This window comes from Meriones unguiculatus, chromosome 2 (assembly GCF_030254825.1).
Source record: "Meriones unguiculatus strain TT.TT164.6M chromosome 2, Bangor_MerUng_6.1, whole genome shotgun sequence".
Taxonomy (NCBI): Eukaryota; Metazoa; Chordata; class Mammalia; order Rodentia; family Muridae; genus Meriones; species Meriones unguiculatus.
This window is the reverse complement of record NC_083350.1, coordinates 125,763,133-125,783,976: the sequence shown is the minus strand read 5'-3', so window position 1 is coordinate 125,783,976 and position 20,844 is coordinate 125,763,133. Positions and strand designations below refer to the sequence as shown.

At 43.8% G+C, this 20,844-nt stretch overlaps 1 protein-coding gene across 1 annotated transcript in view; it reads right to left on the bottom strand.

The window, feature by feature from the left end:
• Best3 (bestrophin 3) overlaps positions 1 to 20,594 on the bottom strand; it is a 40,050-nt gene extending 19,456 nt beyond the window's left edge. Inside the window, exons 1-6 of the mRNA XM_021643652.2 lie at positions 20,443 to 20,594; positions 16,521 to 16,615; positions 15,811 to 16,044; positions 3,918 to 4,072; positions 2,599 to 2,676; positions 2,027 to 2,179 (exon numbers count right to left, since the gene is read on the bottom strand). Of these exons, the coding sequence (XP_021499327.1) occupies positions 2,027 to 2,179; positions 2,599 to 2,676; positions 3,918 to 4,072; positions 15,811 to 16,044; positions 16,521 to 16,615; positions 20,443 to 20,594 (867 nt within the window). The remainder of the gene's footprint in view (positions 1 to 2,026; positions 2,180 to 2,598; positions 2,677 to 3,917; positions 4,073 to 15,810; positions 16,045 to 16,520; positions 16,616 to 20,442) is intronic.
• Between the last annotated feature and the right edge of the window lie 250 nt (positions 20,595 to 20,844).

Genomic DNA, 20,844 nt, shown 5'->3' with positions numbered 1-20,844 from the left:
GAGCCACACAGAATTGAAAAAAAAAAAAAAAAGAAAAGAAACTTTTTCCTTTTGGCACTCAGCATTTAAATTAAACCACTCAGCTGCCACTTCCAACATCCGTCTGTGCGTGAGAGCCACTCCCTGAGTTCAACAGAACAAAAATAAGCATGCAAGACAGAAGAAAAGAGAACCCACCTTCAGCAAATGCCTGGGGCCCTCCCCCAGACACCCTGATTTCCTCAGAGGCTGAGCCCAGGCAGCAACACCGAATAAAGCTCCCAGGAGACTTTAGAGCATGTCCAGCCTGGAGAACCAGTGGGCTGTAGCTGTCCTGGGCAGAGCCGTCCCTCTGGGCAGAGCAAGCCTCCTGGGAGCAGCTGGGAGGCTCCTTGAGGTGTTACATTCCTTTTCTTGCCTGATGTTTTGCTTAGATTAAATGGGCCATTGTTTCAGCCCTAAAAATATTTTTCTTACCTTCATATTTTTCACTTTTATGGCATCAGTTTTGCATATGTTACTGCAGACTGTATTTAATAGTCAAAGTGACATATCAGCGCACTGTGTGTGTCTTGAAGATTACTCCCCTGGAGGGCACCGTTTGCAGTAAGAGAGGTAAAGATGTGTTTTCTACACTTGGGATAGAGCAGTTCTTTGGAACTAGAGACACAATCTACTGATGTGAGAACCACCCTTTATTACACTGGCTTATCTCCAACAGAGCCACACTTGTTTCTTTTCATATCTGGCCTTTTAAAAACAGTTTAGAGAGGATAGGGATTTAGGTACTTCACCAGAAGAAAAAAAAAAAAAAAGGAGCCTTTAACCTCTTCATGGCGCAGCTGAGCACTTTATGTGGACACAAAGCAGACAGACCATTAACATTAAGCAGGGTGGGTGGGGGGAGAGCAAAACAAGACAGAATGGAACAGGAGGACGGGATGGTTGGGCGTTTGGATCAACTGCGGTGACTCCATGTTGAAAACAGTAGCGCCCACTTCCCCTCTAAGAGCCACTCTGTCTCTCCTGCTCTTTCTCACTCTGAGAAAGCAGGTAAAGATTACTACAAATCACCGTCATCTGGTAAAAATATATTTGCCATTTAAAGGACATGCCGTTTGTCACTGGAGTATAATTTAAAATGCCAACATACTTATGAGATTCAAGTCAATAAAAGAACTGGTATTTTCAGGGAATGTATACCAACCCAAAGGCCTGAGCACAGGTGGCTGTTGGGAAGGCCAAGTATTTAGAAATTTTTGTTTTGTTAGCCTTCTTGAAAGAATCACTGGGATTTCACTTTATAGTTTCAGAAAACTGTTGTCTTTGACTTTTTCCTGTCACATACTTCAAATGTTGGAGAATCAGGCTTCTGACATTTACACACTTACATCAGGGGAGGGTTGGGGGCGGGGGCGGGGGAGGGGAACAGTCACAGTTCCACACCCTTGACTGGACAAGCTGTTCTCACTGCCCTGATGTGATTTTAGATTTTAGGCAAAGTAGATGTCATCGTTAATCCTGATCTTCCTGCTTTTAATCCAGATGAGTTTTTTTTTTTTTTTTTTTTTAATGGGATGCATTTAAAGTATGGGACAGCTAGTCAGGGGATTGCAAATAATGATTTACAGAGCAGAGCAGAACCAAGGGTCTATTACAGTATTAAAGCTCAGGTCTGCTCTCAAAGGCTGTTTCTCCACTATCATTTCCTCTGCCCAGTTGTGCCTAAAGACCAACACAGGCACAGCTATTACTTTAATTACATTACTGCAAGCCTAGTGGGAGCACACAGAGGCTTGAAGAAAAATCAATATCCATAAGAGAAACATGTTCTTCTAACCTCTTTGCATAAGAATGGCTTCAGACTGCTGCAGCCCAGCCTCTGTGCCCACCACTTAAATCTTGATGGAAAAGCAATCAGATCTCTGAACTATTACACGTGAAGTCTATCGTGAGTGATTTGCCAAAGATTCAATAGAGGATCCCCATGGAGAGTTTGGAACAAGAGAGGTTCCGGGGCGTCTCGGGCACTGAGACCGTTGACTACCTTGAGCCATCCTGCATAGAAGAAGAACTGGAGGAGGGTGAAGATTGGAATGTACAGATCCAGGTCATGCCCTGCATAGCCTTTGGTGGGATCCAGGAACTGCCGTCCGATCAGGCACGCGAAGAAGAACGTGTAGACGGCGAGAGTGACAACCTGGAGCAGAGAGAAGGCAGAGTGAGGGGGCGATGCTGGCCGCCCACGGGAACTTAGCTGCAAAGCTTGCAGGCGGGTTTAAAAATCACATGCACCGGGCTGGGGACATAGCTTAGTCAAGCACAAGCATGAGGAACTGAGTTCGAGTCCAAGCACCGCCATAAAAATGCCAGGAATGGTGGATTGTTCCTATAACCCCAATACTGGGGAAAGGACCCCAGAATCTGGGTCCTCACTGACCAGTAAGTTTAAATGAAAGGTGGCAAGTTCTAGGTCTCAGAGATTTTATCTAAAACAAAACAAAACAAAACAAACAAACAAAAAGCGGATGGCCCCTGTGGAAGGATACCCAAGATTGACCTCGGATTCCCATTCTCCTGCCCCTCCCCCACCACGGTCACATGCACGGTGTTTGATACCTGTGTGTAAACCAGTGGAATGCCGACCCAGTCATAACCAAACAAGAGGCTGCACCAAGAGCGGTACCGATTCATCTCCTAAGCCAGGACAGATGAAAACACGCTTTACCATGACAACCCCAGAAATAACCATTAGCTGGGACTGGAGCTCCCCTGCACACACCAGTGAGCAACGTATCAGTGAGCTCTGAGGCCAGCTTTGCGAGACTAGTAAGCAGGAGCCTGAGGCTTCTGCGAGAGGAAAGTTCTGAGAATGAAAAAGCCAAACAAAGGATACCATGGAACTGTTTGCAAAAAGGAAAAAAAAATGGTGAGGACATCCAGACCTATTTTTATAAATATTGAGGAGATGGCTGTTACAGGGATAACCCTGCTTTCCTAACCCAAAGTCTTAATGCATAGTGGCCCCAAGTGCTCATGGGAGGCTAAGAAGCTTCATATTTTAAATAATCACTAATTATTTTGGTAGAAAAATTTGGCAAGCACTCTTTCCTTAAAAACATTCTTACTATAGATATTAGAAAAGACGTACAAATGCATGCTAAACAGCCCTCCCAACAAATTGGAGCTTTAAAATACTCATATTGACGGAAAATCCATCTGTAATAGGAAGGATGGAGAGCCATCGATCCCTTTCCTTATCCATGCAAGACTGGAATCTAATATTACCTCAGTTTGAAAACCATTTACTCATTTTAGCTTCATCCGAGCCTGAGACTGTCAGAGCTGTGGCAGTAGATTATCCGCCTCCTGCATACATCTCTTCGATGAAGCCTGAGAGCTTTTATTTAGCAAGACACTGTTTTGTTTCCCAGAGCAACTAAAAGGCTGATTTAAACTTAGACTACTCAAAATTGGTGGATGGGTGGGTTGAGGTTTATTCTTCCCTAGGATTTTATTCTGGGTATTGGTGTTGGGGATTCAGTTCAGTGGGAGTTTGCTTGCCTAGCATGCAAAAGGCCCTCTGGGTTTCATCCCACATTCCATCATTGAAAAAGAAAAAGAAAAAAGGATTTGATTCTAGAATCCCGAAGCAAGGTACGGCAAATGCCCACAGGCAATGTGTTGCTTCAGTCTCTGGCAACCCTGGCTTAGCACTTCCCTCCAAGCCTCCGTCAGAGCATGCTGTGCAGACAACAAACATGTAGGAGGAGTCTGGGTCCCTCTTGTTCCCTCTCTGTCCTGTACACTGGGTTTTCACACTGGCTTCCTAGCTCTTTGGAATCTGGAGTGACGGAGCAGAGTTCTCGGCCTGACCTGTTATGTGCAGGCTCTGTGTTCTCTCCACATCTCTTCCTCGTGGCTTACTGAACACTTACAGTCATCAGGGATTGTAGATCTACGCTGTCTCTTATTCTGCCTTCATTCCGGGCTTTAGTTGCAAGATTTCCAAACCAAATGAAGGGAACCCAGTATTTCAGATGAGGAGATTTGAGGTGGTCAAATAATTTCCTTTCATCGGCTGTCATAAAACCTTTACACAAAAGAACAGTAAAAGAACGGTGAACACGCTTGGTTAAGCACTCATGTATATTACCACATTTTTAGTAGCACACTAGGGTAGGGGAGGGGCTGAGAAGTAGAGTCTTGTCTCCAGTGGCTTAGATTTGTGTTAGAGACGAGTTCTGCACACGAGTGTATGTGTGTGCATGTACATTCACAGAGCGCACACGCATTATATACTGATAGGTGAAGCGTTGCGTCATCTTGGCAAGCTGACTGTGAAGGTAAGGAAGGAGACACACGAGCCTGGGACACGGGTTCTCAATCTCTGAGGCACAGCCCCATATGCGGTCGCAGAGCTGACCGTGGGTCTTGAACTATTTGGCAACAGATTTCTGAACATACAACGACCAAAAATCGATCCGAAGATCAAACAAACACACAAGGAATCCGAGGTGATGCTGGCCGCTCACACCCGTGCCGTATTAACTGACTGGCTGCAGCCTGGGTTCTGAATGCATGGCACATGAACGTCGCAGTGAGCCTAACTGGTCGCCACACACCATGGGCAGAGGCTGCCTCAAATGTCTCGGTTCAGATCCACGGCTGTTCTGTTACGGATGGCTATGCTTTCAGGAGCCACATGAAGCACTCTGCTGTTACAGAAACGTAATGGTTTAATTGCAGGAAACAAAGACTTAATGCTTTCCAGTGATCGCTCCTCAGCGTTTACGTACCCAGCTGTATTACGTTAGAACGTTTGATTTTTCAAGTTGCCATTTGAATTGTTGACTCAAGTTTCATTGTAAAAAAAAAAAATGTTAAGTGAATTTGCCTTGGGATTAGGACAGAATTTCAGCAATTTCTGAAATGGCCCTGAACATATTTCTGCCATTTTGTGCTATGTGTGTATTGGAAGTGACATTCTTGTTGATGATTACAAAACCAAAACTCGGAAAAAGGTGAGGGTGTTGTGTGCTATCAAATATGTGGCCAGTAATTAATTCTGCATTCAAAAGTAAATAAGCACATAATTTCATTTATATGCAACTTTGCTTTCATTAAAAAAATATTTATATGTGTGTATCTGTGGGTGTGTATCTGTGAGTTTGCATGGTGGCCACAAGAGGGCATCAGGTTCCTTGGAATTGTAATTAACAGGTGTTTGTGAGCCACCCTATGTGGGAGCTGAAATCTGAACTCTGGTCCTCTAATGTTCTTAACCACTAAACCGACACTATGCTGCTTATCCTCTGACTCTGTGTCCCACATACTGGGATTACAGGCATGTGGCCATTTTTTGTTTGTTGGATTCTTTATGTGGTGCCTTCTCTTGTCAGCCTCCTGCTTGATCAAGACCCCATTCCATGAAGCTTTCCTTCCTTCCTTCCTTCCTTCCTTCCTTCCTTCCTTCCTTCCTTCCTTCCTTCCTTCCTTCCTTCCTTCCCTCTCCTAGGGATCTCCCTGATTTACAGCTTCCATCTGGCACCCAGTCTTGACTTGTAGTATAGTGATGTCATACATCATGAAAGGCAGAGACTACATTAGTCTTTTTAGTCCCCACAGTAGTTTTCACACATTTTGAAACATGTGTTTATAAAATGCAATTAGCTTGAGTTTGCAGTGACCTCCCTGAGCTTCCAGGTTTTCCTCTGTAACTATGTCTACTTTACAAGGACGGTGCTGGGGATACAGCTCAGCGGAGGAGCGCTTGCCTATCGTGTGGGAAGCCAGCCCCACACATCAGAGAGGCATGCAAGGCAGGGTCTTTCCTGAGATGTCAACCATGCGGGAAGAGTTCAGCATAGTCCGTGCTAGGGAATAATGCATCACTGACACTCTCTCCGGGTTCCTCCTTCACTCCCTCTCTCCCCACACAAGGGAAGAAGAAGAACAAGGTGGCAGGTTTATTTAATGAAGAAACACTGACAGAGGATTTATTTTTATTCTTTTAAATCATGAGTGTGTGCATGTATGGGTGTGGGTGCCCTCGGAAGCCAGAGGCATTAGATTGAGTGTTGAGAACTGAGTTGGGGTCCTCTGCGAGAGCAGTGTGCGCTCTTAACTGCTGAGCCATCTCTCCAGCTTCATTTCTCAACGTCTGCATATGAAGGAATATACTTATAAAGCTTACATTTTATGCTTGATTTTTATCTTAAGAAAGGTTAATTAATGCGAATGGTATAAATATCCAAAAAGGCCAAATGGACAAGATAAGCCTCTTTTCTGCCCTAACCATGTTGTTTCTTTCCCTAGAGAAAAAAACACTCAAGTTTATCCTGTAAGTTTACAGAGAGATCTCACGTGTTTTTCTACAGAGCTAAGATTAAACACAAACTGTTTTTATTTATATGCATATTTATAATTTACCTCTACTTTATATTTGTATGTTAGAGAGTAAAAATCAGTATATAGAGGGCAGCAGCACTCCTTCAATGACTGCTTCTTAAGAACATTAATTAATATATCACATTTCAGAGACAAAATAAGCTAAAATTAATACCTAATAAAATTGATTTTATAAACTATACATAAAATGAATATACATTCATATATAGAGAATAATTTATATGGAATGAATAATGTATCTCTTCATTCCATAAGTTCTGTTACTCTAGAGAACCCTGACTAATACATTGCATGATCCAGATCATCTGCCTTTGAAAAAAAACAGCTTGTAGAACATGATTAAATGTTATTATAAGAAGTTAGCCTTGGGTTATGAATTTCTTTGTTCTGTAACCAATGAAATCTTCACTTCTATGTGGAAAAGGTGTTTTGGAGCAACCTGAATCCATGTTCCAAGGCCATGGCCACTCTTACTTGGCTCAAGAACAAACTGCCTCTTATGCTTTAAGAAACAATCAAACGATAAACTTGGCTTTTCTTCACTTGGGGCGTAAAGTTGCCACAGCTGTCCCTCCTTTAGCTGGAAGCCAATTTCATTCCATATCAATTGTCCAACACTTAGATTCTTGGGATTTGGAGTGCAATTAAAAAAAAAAAGACCCCACTTACATACTGGCTACAATTTCTGTAATTTGGCCAAGGGATAACTTTGTGTCTGGTTATTTTTTTGTTCAGTACTGTGGATCAAGCTGTGTTAGCAAGTCCTTTCTTGGCGTCTAAGCAGAAAGCAAACATGCGGAGCGAGGGCTTGGTTAGTGCCAACACTAAAGCTGCAGCTGGGTCCTGCAGTCTGGGAAAGATGGTTATTGATTGGAGAGGTCATCTAGAGGGAAGAAAGCTGGTGATTTTCAAGTTTTCAGCCCCAAGTTATTGATAATGTAATAGGTTCTGGGAAAGACAAATGAAGAGACAGAACTAATGCATTGTCCAGGAGAATACAGTCGGAATTACTCAGTCATTCCCTGCTGGCTCAGACATCTAAAGTAACCCTATTTTGGAAATCAAATTGATGGTCAGTGAAAGAAAAGCTCTAGGGCGGTGGACAAATCCATTGAGGAGCCATTAGTTATGAAGTGGGGTGTTCTCTTCATCAGCATCTCAGGTTGCTGTAACTAGACACTGATACTTTAAAATTAAATTTTTTTTGTTATCCTCATCTAAGGCAGATTAATTACAGTTATTGATGTGCTGCATTTTGGCTGGCCTGCCACTACCCCGTGGTCACATGCCTCTCTCCTTCAGGCCCTCTCTCCAGCTTGGCAAAGCCACACTGCATGTACCTAGAATGGCTCTCGACTCTTTTCATTCTGGCTGGCTCTGCTCTGCCCAGTGATTTTCATGACACCTGTCCAGAAAACAGCTTTCTTTAATATGTCTAATCAGGATAAGAGATCCATATACCTAGGCTTAGAGATGGATGTTTCTGCTGATTTACAACCTCAGTTGTAGTTTGATGGGGTGGAAGGCAGATTTGTCATGCCCCTAAGCCGAAGGACTAATTCCAATTGATAGACAGGCGAGATCCCTGTTGTCATAGATCTGCCTACTGTATACTTAGTTGGCTTGCTTTCCTTCTGACTGAAACGGACATGGGTACCTTTGGCCTCACAGAGAGGCCCTATTAGCAGAAGGACCACAGCTCTGCAGCCCCAAGAACAAAGACAGAATGGGTTTGACACCAGTTCTTCCTCTAAGAGTAAGTTACACAGTCAGCGCCCGAGTCTTGTCGGGGACAGCTTTTTCAAGAGGATCCCAATGTCTCTGGCTTATTTTCAAATGCGTGCAGCAGAGCCACCACTTCGACGGGAGATGCCCTTTAAATACAGTGGGAGAGGCTCAGATAACCCTGTCAGCAGGAGGAACTGGGGAGATGCAAAGAGACACTGGAGAGGCATATCGTGACAGCACTGCAAGGCAATGCGTAGACCATGGGCCACAGCGGGACGTGTGTGGTGAAGAACGGAGTTGTCATTTCCTCTACCCTGTGCATTCTCTGATTATCATACAGGATGGCGTTCTTTCTATTCCATCCTGTACTCCCATTTAATCCCACTAAAAATGATGCTCAGAAGCTTTTAAAATGATTTCTGAACCCGACAGTGAGTTACAGCCCAAAGGTCAGAGGCCTGGAATAGGTACAGCAGCAGAGGAAGATGAGCACTTGAGGTGGCAATAGTGGCTGAGGAGCGTTAGCCCTTTCTGTCCCTGATATGACCGAAACATCCACCTCTCCACCCTGAAGTGGCTTTCCACTCGGCAGGCCACTGTATCCTACGCAATGACACACACACAAGAAAGAGCATACACACCATTAGTGCTTGTAGCTCCTCGTCAGGCGGATGCCCCTGAGTTTCTCTTGCCTTGAATGGACAGAATCATGGCAACTTGCAATTGGAGGAATTAATGTGCAGCATTTTCTGAGGTTTGGCACATCTTAGCACGGTACTGAATCCTCATGTCTGGGAGCAGGAGCTGGGCGCCAGTGGTGTTTTTAATTTTTAAAATGTTATTTTTTAGTTATAAGTGTTTGTATGAACATATGGTTGCACATTTCACAGCATGTGTGTGGAGGTCAAGAGGAGATGCGTGAGAGCCATTTCCCTGCTGACCATGTGAGTGCAAATTTGGGCCATCAGCTTTGGCAGCAAGCGTTTTTACCCCGAGCCATCTCTCTGACCTCAGATCTCAGTAGTTTTGAAAGACCCTCAGTGTAGCTGGGCATGGCGGTGCACACTTCTAATCCCAGCACTCAGGGAGGCAGAGATAGGCGGGTCTCTGCGAGTTCGAGGCCAGCCTGGTCTACAAATCGAATCCAAGACAGCCACGGCTACAGAGTCTCAAAAAAACCCAACCAACCAAACAAACAAACAAAAAGATCCTCTGGGAACAATGGTCTGAAGGATGGGCATTTCAGAGTTCTTGAAACCAAATATTCTGCTGTGGTCTGGGTTGCTTTTTTGAACAGCATCTCTGGAATACTGTGCCTAAGCCCCAGAGATTCACATTCCCTAGGCTGCCCATGAGCCTGCAACTTACAGGAACTCTCTTGCTAGGCATGGTGGCACATGACTGTAATACTAGTACTTGAGATGCTGAGGCAGGAGGATTGCCATGAGTTTCAGTCAGTCTGGGCTACATAGTGAGTTCCAGGCTAACCCTGACTACACTGTAGTTTCAAAATGAACGAGCAAACAAGAAACAGAGAACAAATACAAAAAGAATGCATTTCAGCATAGTGGTTCACATTTGGGACACATGATAAAATTTTGTCTTAAGAAAAGAAAAAAGAAAAAATCCCTTGGCAATTGAGTGGCTGTGATCATATTTTCAGAAGCCCTGGGTAGACAAACAGTCACTCTAGTCCCTGAGGCTGTGACTGGTGGCGTGAGTTCAAGGAGAGCCAGTTCTGCCTTGCGCTTTGCCTCCTGTGTGGAGCAAGAAGTGCACATGCTGAGCCAGGTTTCACTCACAGGGTGACATTCTCTCTGTTCGGCCTCATCATGTGAGACTACAGGAGCAACTGACTCAGCCTCTAAAAGTTCAGCCAGCAGAGGAAGCTGGCGCAGGTGTGAAGAACACTGTCCATCTTGGCCACCTCTCCTCTAACTCAGGGCACTCAGACACTTCAATAGCCCCAAGGAGCCTGGGAACCAGGAACACACCCAAGAAAACGACAGCAGGCTGAAGGGCAGGAGTAAGTATACAGAATCCAAGCGCTTTTCTCAGGGAGACATCCCGGATTATAGGATCTGGCCAGCCCTGAAACACAGATGGGCCTGGCCTCTCGGCCGGGTGCACATTAAGTCAGGGGTGCCATTCAACAGGCACTTGGCCACCCAGTGCTCCTTGCATTTTCTATCCTGTGAGTCAGCGACTGAAAACTCCAGGGGAGTCTCGCCAGGCCTCCACTCGTCTCCGGAGAAGCTCTGGGAACCTTGTTTAAGGTTCCAGGGCCTCAAGAGAGAAAAAGGGAACCTTTTCTTTAAAGGCGATTGTGTTTAAATAGTCTTATTAACTGAGCATAAAAGGAGAACATTCACTTAAGAGGAAGAGAGAGAAATGCAAAAGAGAGAAAAGAAGTTCAGCTATAATCCAGTTGTGCTCACCTCTAAAAATGATTAGCGCGGGGACAAAGTGTATGGTAATTTTTACTGATCCTTGAGGACAGGGGCTGCTCACTGTGTCCTTGCTTACACTGTGCCCGTATGCCAGCCTAATGCCTGGCATACTGTGTGCACTCAGTTGTGCTTTATTGTTACTTAAATACAAGATTTATTTATGTATTTGTCTTTCTAACTATTTACCCATGTATAAATTCCTGTCTGCATGTATGCATGCATAACCTGTGCATGTCTGGTGCCCAGGGAAACCAGAAGAGGGTGTTGGATCCCCTACAATTGGAGTTACTGCTGCCATGTAGTACTGAGAATCAAACCCAGGTCCTCCAAAATTATAGCAAGTGCTTTTCATCACTGAGCCATCTTCCCATCCTCTCCTCTGTAAATCAGTCATTTGATTTAGTTACTTTAAGACAGGCTCTCGTGTGTCCAAGGTGGACCTCAAACTCAGATGTAGGTGAACCTTGAACTCCTGCCCCTCTTGTCTCTACTTGCCCAGTGTTGAGATGGCAGGTGCATGTCTCTATGTCTGGCTGTCCTCAGTGCCAGGGATTAGACTCGGAGCTTCTTACATGCTTGGCGGGCTCTCTAACGCCCAACAGAGCTCTACCGAATGAGCAAATGCCTGGTACTTACTGGGAGCCTTCTTGTTTATTCTTTCGGAGTACGTCTGTAATTTTCTATTTCCATCTTTGTGCTTCTGATGAGTAACTACACAGAGAACTATTTTCTTCTCTGATGCTTGTGAAGTATTAGGTAAAAGATACGGGTTCAGCTTGGTTCTAAAATACAAACACTTAACTAAAGTCATGACCAGAGTTAGCAAAGACCCAGGATCATGCACTTGACTTAGGATGAGTGACATTTTCCAGGGCAGGTGATTGGAATGACTAGAATTTTCCAGAACAGGCTCAGACTCAACAGGCAAAATAGCAGAGCCTCTATTGCAGTCCCTCTGAAAAATAACTGGCTGCCCATACCTCAAGGACTTTTCAGCATAATTGAACTTATTTTTAGTTCAACTTTATTTTTAATTTGAGAAATTTAACCTGTTACAACAAATCAGATATATTGTCCTGGCAGCATGTAGTGTGATTTTTCAGAATATTATTCCTCAGGATAATAGAGCTTGACCGTTTAACTTAAAAACAGAACGTTTAGAGACTGGCGAGGAAAAACCTGGCCTGCCTGGCTCTGCTGAGCATTCAGAGGACCTGTGGGTCTCCATTTTCCCACCCTCTCACCCGCTCCCTCCTGCCCTGCACCAAGGCTGTGCAGGCAAGAAGCCTCCGGAAAGCAGCCTTCACTCTCAGTATCTCCCAGACCTCTTACCAACTGTCCCCTAGGAGCCTGACGCTTTTCAGCATTGGTTTTAATAGTAGCTGAGTGCACTCAAGTCTGAAATACATACTTTTTATTATAGGTAATTAATTTTAAGAAGGATAGTCAATAGATAAGGTGTGTGTATATGTGTATGTGTGTTTATAGGTGTGTTTTGTGTGAGAATATATGCATGTATAGTCTGTATATAAGTATGCATGTGTGTATGTATGGTTATGTGTGTGCGTATGTGTGTATGCATGTATGTAGGTATTTGTATATGGGCGTGTTTGTGTGTATATATGTGTGTGTTTGTGTGTGTCTGTCTGTATATGTGTGTTTGTATAGGTGTATATATAAGTATGTATATATGTGTGTGTGTGTGTATGTATGTGTGGATGAATATGTGTGGATGTGGGTGTGTCCTCGGCACTGCCCACTTATTTTGCCCCCAGAGTGCCGGACAGTGGCATAGTTGCCAGTCCTCTGTCCCCTTAGGCGGGAGTAGGTGCCCTGGCTCTGGGCTCAGGACATCTGCCAAACATTTACCCACCATCTCCCACTGCCTATTCTTCCCAGAAACCTTGGCACTGGCAAAGGGCGGTCAGGAAGTGGCTGAGGCGTGTGTCCAGTTGGGACAACTTGGAAACAGCCTGGTTGAGACTGAGTCAGCCCTCTTTCTGGGGGAAGGGGCCAGACACTGCATGAGTCAGCACTGCCATGGATGGAGGGTGCTGGCTGCGACAGCAGGAAAAGCTGGGCCCTGGGGCTGTTCCTGCAGCTCTGTTCAGCCGACCAGCCCACAGGCTTCACACTGTACACTTAACATTCCCAGGCACAAGCTGTGTCCTCTGCCCCTTTAACAAAAGCACCACCCTCTTCGATTTCTGTTCTGTTCTTTGATGCACGATCTTGCTAAGTAGTGCTGTTTGGCTCAGGCTCGCCTTGAACTTGGGACAGTCCTTTTACTGCAGCCTCCAGTATCTGCCACTGTCTGTCCCAGGATCAACAGGACCTTTTTACGGTGATTATGAGTCATGAGCTCACGGGCTCTGAGAAAGATTCTGGCTCCATTTACTCTTGCTTAGTTTCTGTCTCCTTCAGCCAGTCCTAAGAAACTAAGAATTTTAAGCCAAGAGCTATGCTAGTTATGAACAAACAAGTCACTCAGACTCAGTCCCTGAGGCCATGCCCTAGAACTCGACAGTCTCCAGAGAGGTGACAGTCTGAATCTGTCTCCACCGTCAGTACTTTGTTAGCTAATGACTCTCATCCCCTCCCTTTTTTGCTAGGAATCAGAAAAAGAAGGGGTTTTGTTATTGTTTGTTTGTTTTGTACTTTAAAGCATCTTTTAAAAGATTCAGCCCTTGTCAACTTCAGTGTGTAAAAAAATAACATGTAGCCAAGAAGGGTAATGCCCACTTTTGATCCCTGCACTAGGGAGGCTGAGGCAGAGGATTCCCATGTGAGGCAAGTCTGGTTTACATAATAAGATGAACTTAAAGTGCAAGGAAGGAGGTAGGGTTATGGAAGCATGTTTAAGTGAGGAGTCTAATCATTACATCTAAAGGTTCAGGTTTGTTAGGACAAAAACTTTAAATGAACAACCCAGGTCAGTCAAGATGTAGAGGTATGGGGGTCTGTGGACCACGGTTGCAGACACACCATAGCTGAAGATACACGGCTTCAAATGCTTGGCAGTGAGTGAACAAATCTTTTTAGACTCCCTTGGAATGGTAGGGAGACAAGCAAAATCCAACATTCCAGATCCGTGAGAAAGGAGAAAAGCCTGGCTGCGGGCATGCGGCAGGCATTTGCGCACGCGTGTTATAAGTAACACACTCAAAGAAGACAAAATCATGCCATTCTCCTGCCTACCCCCTTTACTCCCTTGCCGGCAGACCTGGATCCAGCTCAGCCCTCGGAGCTCAGGCCTGACCAGAAGCTCCAAAGTCCTCTCTATCACTGGCTGGTGTGGCTTCTCTGGCGGTGCTTTTAATATAGAGCTGACACTAACAAGATGCAATTTGCTTTGAGAATGGGGCTGGCCGGAGCCCTTCCTTGCCAGATGTGTCAAGACTGGAGAAGTAGCACCTTCGTTCACACAAATGAACTTTAGCTTTTATCCTCAATTTGGGTGGCCCAAACCTCCCTTGTTTTTCTGCCTTTCTTCAAAGGCGGTCATTCTCAGTATCATTATTCTGTACATGGTAGGGGAAGAAAGTTAAGTTGCTGAGAAGTGTTTCAGGTCATTCTGAAGCTATTCTACTTTTGCATTTGGAGGCCAGCATGCAGTTAACTTGGTTTTGGTTCCTGGAGCTCTACACAATACCGCTGTGTGTTGCCAGGCTACTCAACCTCCTGCCTGGAACCCCCACTAATTCCTTGTATCCCACAACTTTTTCACATACACCTTTGCTTCATTTCGCCATCCCAACTCTCTCAATCTCACGGGTGAAAATAGATCAAGAAGATCTGGGATGTCGTGGGCACCAGGAGTCTTTGGAAATGACCAGATTGCTGTGCTACACTATTCTAGATGATTCCTTTATAGCAGCAAGAAATCACATAGCACTTGCCCACTGCGAGGAATTTCTCTGAGCACTTTGTGAATGTTAACTTACTTAGTTCTTCTCATAGTGAACCTACTAGGTATACAACATATAGGTGCCAGCACAAGCCCATTTTATAGATGTGGAAAATGAAGCCCAGAAAGGCTAAGTGCCTAAACAGTGTCATGTGACTAGTGAGTGATGGAGTAAGAATTCTAACCCTTGTGCTATGCTCTTAGAAATTATTTATCTCTGTCACCCATCAAAACACACACACACACACACACACAACAAAAGAAGAAGAAAGCTAGCAAATTAAAAAACAAAATCCAACCAACCAAACAACCAAAAAATCACCCCAATATTCTTCTTGGAGGGAAAAGGAAACTGAAGATCACAACTTGATTTCATTATATTGCAGCCTAAATGAAGATAGAATTCTCCAAGTTCTCAAACCACCGATATGGGCCAAGAATGATCTTACTTCATCCTCACTCCTGGTCTAATCTTTGCTACATATTTACATAATATCCTTTACACCCGACTCATTTTCAGCACGCTAGGCCCAGGGACCTAGGCAGAAGAGCTATGTGCACCATCGTATGAAGCACAGGAGAGACACCAGGTCCACCCTGACAAAGCCTTTCACTACCACATCTGGGGTGGAGGGCTTCGTCCAGTTTACCTGGATGGAAACTGACAAGCAAGCAGCTCCTTCCAGAACTGACTTCAAGACACATGTTATCATCGTGTTTCTGTGCTTGAATTTTAATCCTCTTCCTTTCACTAGACAGCTATGTGATTCCGGACAGCCTGCAATCTCTTAAAATCCACCCTCTACCGTTGTCATGATGTCTTGAGACCTAAACGAATTAGCTATATACTAGGCATCGTGGCTCACATCTGTAATCTCACCACCAGGGAGGCTGAGGCAGGAGGACTGCAGTTAGTTCAAGGCCAGCCTGGGCTACATAGCGATAATGTATCTCAAAACCAACCCCCCCCCCAAAAAAAAACAAAAACAAAAACAAAAAAAAAGCAAAAAAAATAAAATGAAACAAATAAAAACAATCGCCATGGAGTCCTGAAAAGCTGTAAGGTAATGCGTTTGAAAGGTCGCTTTAATGACTGATCATCACTGTACTCGTCTCAAGACATCTTGACTTTCAGCTACTTCTCTGCCTCCCTGGTAAACTTCTCGAGGGCAGGAATCCTATCTCACTCATCTTTTCCCTTTTAAGCATAGTTCTGGCACACAGGAGGCAACCCATTAAAGCACGTCTTGAACGAATACACTTGGGTACTTTCAGAATAACTTTTGGCGGCTCCTATCGGGACAAGAGCCCTCGCGAAGAGAGCAGACACAGTACCTGCTTCGACCACGTGGTCCATGGTTGGGAACCTTTTGTACACGGCTGTGCTCACCGAGCGGAAGATGAGGAGGGACGTGAGGTTGACGTAGCGCATCAGCGTCCTTCTGAGCAGGCGCCCGTGCTGGTCGCTCCCGTGAACGCTGCTGGAGATGAGGAACATGAGCCTGTCCGGCCAAGGCAGATTCACGAACTGATTCCACCACCGGTTCACCACCAGAGTGACATAAAACCCTGCGGGGGTAACCACACGTCACCATGCGGCTTCTTACAGCAGGCATCTCCGCGGACACACTTTTAGCAGGATTTTAGCCTTCTTGGGGGTTTGGGATATGAAGGTATGTTACCATTCATACCTTAGAATTTTTTTTTTTTTTTTTGCCCCCCAAGAGGGGAGGGAGTGTCATATGTGCCTGGCAAGGTCAGGACACCCAGTAAGTGGGTATTAGGACTCAAATATTGACTGCAAAAACGGAGAGTTAGTGAAGAAAAAGCTCAATCGTCCAACAGCGGATTATGACCTCAAACTGTCCCGTGTTAACTCAGCAGAAGCAGCCCTGGAAGGCAACCTTGAGGGATGCGGCTGTGCGCCGTCGCAAGCAGCGGGTTTCCCGGCATGCCTCACAGCCCGGAAGCGCTCTCATGCAGTCATCTGTGTCATCTAACGGAGACAGCTGTGCGGCTGCATTCTGCGTGTGACCTATACTTACCAAGCACAAAGGTTACTGGAATTTGTTCAGCATATCTGTCACAGTAAATTGATAATTTTTCAAAGTAACGTTTTTGGGCTCCTGTAAGTAACAATCTGGAGCAAAAATAAAACGCACAGCCCTTTACGACGTGGTACTGCTGAACCTGCTCTGCAGGCGGCATCAAGTGCAAACAGCTAAGCACAAAGGATCTCAGGGGTTTGGTTTGGTTTTAAGGAGCTCTGTTTTGTTTGTTTATTTCTCTTTAAGCTGATGTGCCTCCAAAGTTTAAAAAATTGGCCTCGTGCTTCAAGTATTAAAGTTTTTAGCACATAAATCTGTCGGCCATTCATTAATGGATTTGTTAACCACTTTGCTTCTTAAAGCTTTATATCTTTAAAGTTTTATATAACTGGTTTATTGGATTTTGGAGAAAGATATGTTACAAAAGAGCCTTTTTTTTTTTTTCCTTTTCTTTCTCAGGTCTGATAATTAAAGCTAGGGCCAGGCAGACAATCACTGAATTCCATCCCCAGCCTGCTCTTTCCCTTCTGATGTTTGAGACTGTCTCACTAAGTTGCCCAGGTTGGCTTGGGCTCGTTCTGTAGACCAGCGGTTCTCAACCAGTGGCCGGCAATCCCTTTGGCAAACCTTTGTCTCCAAAATTATTTATATTACTGTTCATAACAGTAGCAAAATTACAGTTATAAAGTAGCAACAAAAATAATTGTATTGTTGGGGAGTCAGCACAACATGAGGAACTGTTTTAAAGGTTGTAAGTGTTAGGAAGGTTGAGAACCACTGCTGTAAACCAAGCAGGTCTTAAACTTGTAATTCTCCTGCCTCAACCACACAAGCAGCTGAGGTTATTGGCCTGAACTACTAGGCCTGGTTTCCGTTTTTAAATTATTCATTAGGAATACTTAAAAAGAGAGAGAGAGTATTGATTTGGTGTATCAGAGTATTTAAGTCATTATTCAGTGACAACATTTAGCATTTAATGCTGTGCTCATTAATTTAATTAAGTTAATTAACACATTCTAGATTGTGTGTATTACATGTCAGGTAATATTGTAATTGTTTACTTTAGCACTCACAATTACTGGGAATATAAATCAAGCCGATTTAATTTTAAAGGTGGAAACTTTCACTGTTGCATTTGGCTGCAGTCTCAAACTTCTCTGATAGATCTGACTTAACCTCCCCAAGCTTACTTTCTGAGATTGCTAAACACACCTGACCATAATTAGACCATTATGATGCTTTAGAGAGGGAATTCAGAGCCAAAATAAATCTAAAGGCAGGTTAATAATAATTACCAAAATGTGGAAAGAGAAGCCATATGCGAATTTGCACAGATCAATAGAGCAGTTCATCTAAAGAATGAAGAAGTCTAAGGAGAGGTCTATCAGAACAAATGTCAGAAGTTCCCCTGCGTGAGTGGAATGTTGATAAAGAAGCAGAGGAGTAGTGAGGGGACAGTGTCCTACTGATGGGGCTGCAGGTGGAATATTTTCAGGAGCTGGTAGTGGTGAAGAAACAATTTGGGGAACAGGGGTATGTGAAGCTTTGGATGAGGCGACAGAGTTCATGGAGTCAGGGAGAGGCACTGGCTGGACTCACAGGCCTGTAAGGGTCATGTTGGTAACAAGTCCCAGACAGAGTAGCCTTCTGGTACATACGCAGAGGTGGTCAAAGGGTCTTTAAATGGAAAGTGTGGCTCTTAGGATCAGTTAGGCCAAGCCAGGGTCTACAACAGGTCAGCCATAGATTTAGGCTGGCTGTATTGTCAAATCTCTAGGAGTCTCGTTTTTTGGTTTTTTTTTTTGTTTTGTTTTGTTTTTTGTTTTTTTGTTTTTTTGTTTTTTGTTTTTTTTAGTTTATGGCATTGTAAAGATCAAAAATATCAATTACATAAATACTGTAAAGCACATGTCTTCAAACATAGTACCAAAATGGGTTATGTTAATACTAACTGGCCAAAGAAATATGACTAATAGACACAAAAATCTTCTTAGCTAGAAAATACCACAGAGATTATTTTTATCAAATTCCTCCAAATTGGAAGAGATAAGATCAAAGTCAATATTAGGCAAAATAAGAACTATGGTCATATTTCCCAAAGGTCTGCTTTACTTTCTTGACTGAATAATCCAACAGTTCTTGGTAAATCTTCAAACTAAAACAGATCTACTTTTGTAAAAGTTTACAAAATTAGACTTCTTTTTTTAAAAAAGGAAAAACCAAGTGTTATAAATGTATGCAGTCTTTAATCTTTGGAAAGATGAAAATCTGTGTAGTGTTTTGGGGTATAGGTTTGATATTAGAACAAAGGTTGAGACCCCAGGGAGAGTTTCTGACAATACAGCAACTATGCTCAGGGCTTTTCTATTCTAAGCAGCAGCAAACTCACATTCATAAAAATGGACTAATGAGACAGTTATCCTGGAACACCACTAATCTGCCTTCATTTTGTGTTCTGAAGGCTTGAGCGTCATATAATTGAGCTGTTGAGGAAATATAATATAAGGTATCTGAAACATATTAGAAGTCTCTAAGGACGTTTGACAAAATCTGCTCTTGTGATTTTTGCCTTGGTGTTTTCTGTTTTGGTTATTTTGAACTGGGGACTGAACCCGTGGGTTAGCACTTTCTAGGCAAGCATTCTATTATCAAGCTAATTCCCCAATCCTACAAAATCTATTCTAACATGTAAAGCTAGGGCCAGGCAGACAATTTGGGATTATTGTGTTTTGTTTTTGGGACTGGTTTTTTTTTATAGCCCAAGCAACAAAAGGTGGATCCTTCTGCCTCTGCTTCCGCCATATGAGGATTACAGGTGTGTGCCATCAGGCCTTTTTTGTGAGGGGGGAGGGAGTGCTGGGGATTGAATTCAGGGCTTTGTGCTTGCTAGGCAGGCATTATCAACTGAGCTAAATCCTCAGCCTTAGGCTGGAAGTTTTGATGGGTAACAAAATAGTTGTCCAGGGTTTGCTTTTGGTAATGCTCAGACAACAGAATGAATATCCCTCCTCTCCAAGTGTAGTCTCACAGCTGCAAAGAATGATGTAGGTAAGACGGTAACTCACAATTTGTTCGCCTGTGGTAGAAGAAAACTTTTATACCCAGCTAAGGTGAAAATACACCCTCAGAAACCTTAAACCTGCCTTCAAGCCTCCTCCAGTATGATTCAGTTTTAGTTTAATGACTGCTAAGCTTCTTTTTTATCACAGCGATGAACTTTTATTAAGACTATAATTTTTAGTTGTGAGAGGTGGATATGCTAGCCCTCAAAGTTTCTATCAACCCGACTGGCACACATCTCTATGCTATAACGAATAAATACCTCCTTTTGCAAACGTGACACCCTGAAATGAGAAGACATAAAGAGAGCAAATTATTCTTCAGGCCTTAATTCCTTGGTTGAAACTCCAGTAAAGGTGGAGGACCCCATGCCTTCTCCGAGCCTACCATCCAGACTGAGGGAAAGAATGCTGTCTCGTAAACTCTATCCACCCTTATGTTAACTCACTATAGAGTTGCAACAAGCTGTCAGATCACAAGTACAGACTGTGAATGACATCGTTCAGAGAAGCACGAAAACAGTTGTCTGTGGGCTTTGCCGTTAATCATCACACGATAAGGTGTGAGCATAACTCTCTCAATTTAAGGCTAAAGCAGCATGGCTGACACCTTGGCAGGATCGATTCCTGTGGGCCTGGAATGGGAGCCCGTTGTCTCTGACAGTTGCTGTCGCTTACTCGTAATACATGGTTAGGTGTGGATTAAAATACCCTCCCAAAGAGAAGACGCCAGAGAGGTTCATGCAGAGGGGTTACGTAATGCGGAGGCCAGCGGCAACCAAGGGGATCCGATTTTTTTGAGCCTGTATTCTTACATAACATCTGAGGGCCATTTAAGGAGACATGCAAAACGGAAGTACCTGTACATCAGACTGATAGCTGTGTAGAGAACAGCAAAAACAATAAATTCCCTGTACAGCAGCTTGTAGATGCTGCCTCTCCACTTGAGGAGCAACCTATGAAATCCAAAAAAAGTTGCATTTGCTACTTTACTGGAGTAAGTGACAGTCATCTTGGATAGTTTTGTTCTAGAAGAGCAAGAAGACAAAACATGGGTGAAAAATATTGTTTGATGTCAACAACAGCATACACTTTTTTTTTTTTTAACCAAAGGAAACTAAAGCCAACAATGAATTAGGCATTTCACCCTCATACTTTTCCCACTCCCTTTACACTTTAGAATTTGTAGATACCACCATATCATCAATTAGCATCTCAGTAGTAGGCCTGTGACAAAGAAGGGGAAGAAGGTATTCTCTGGA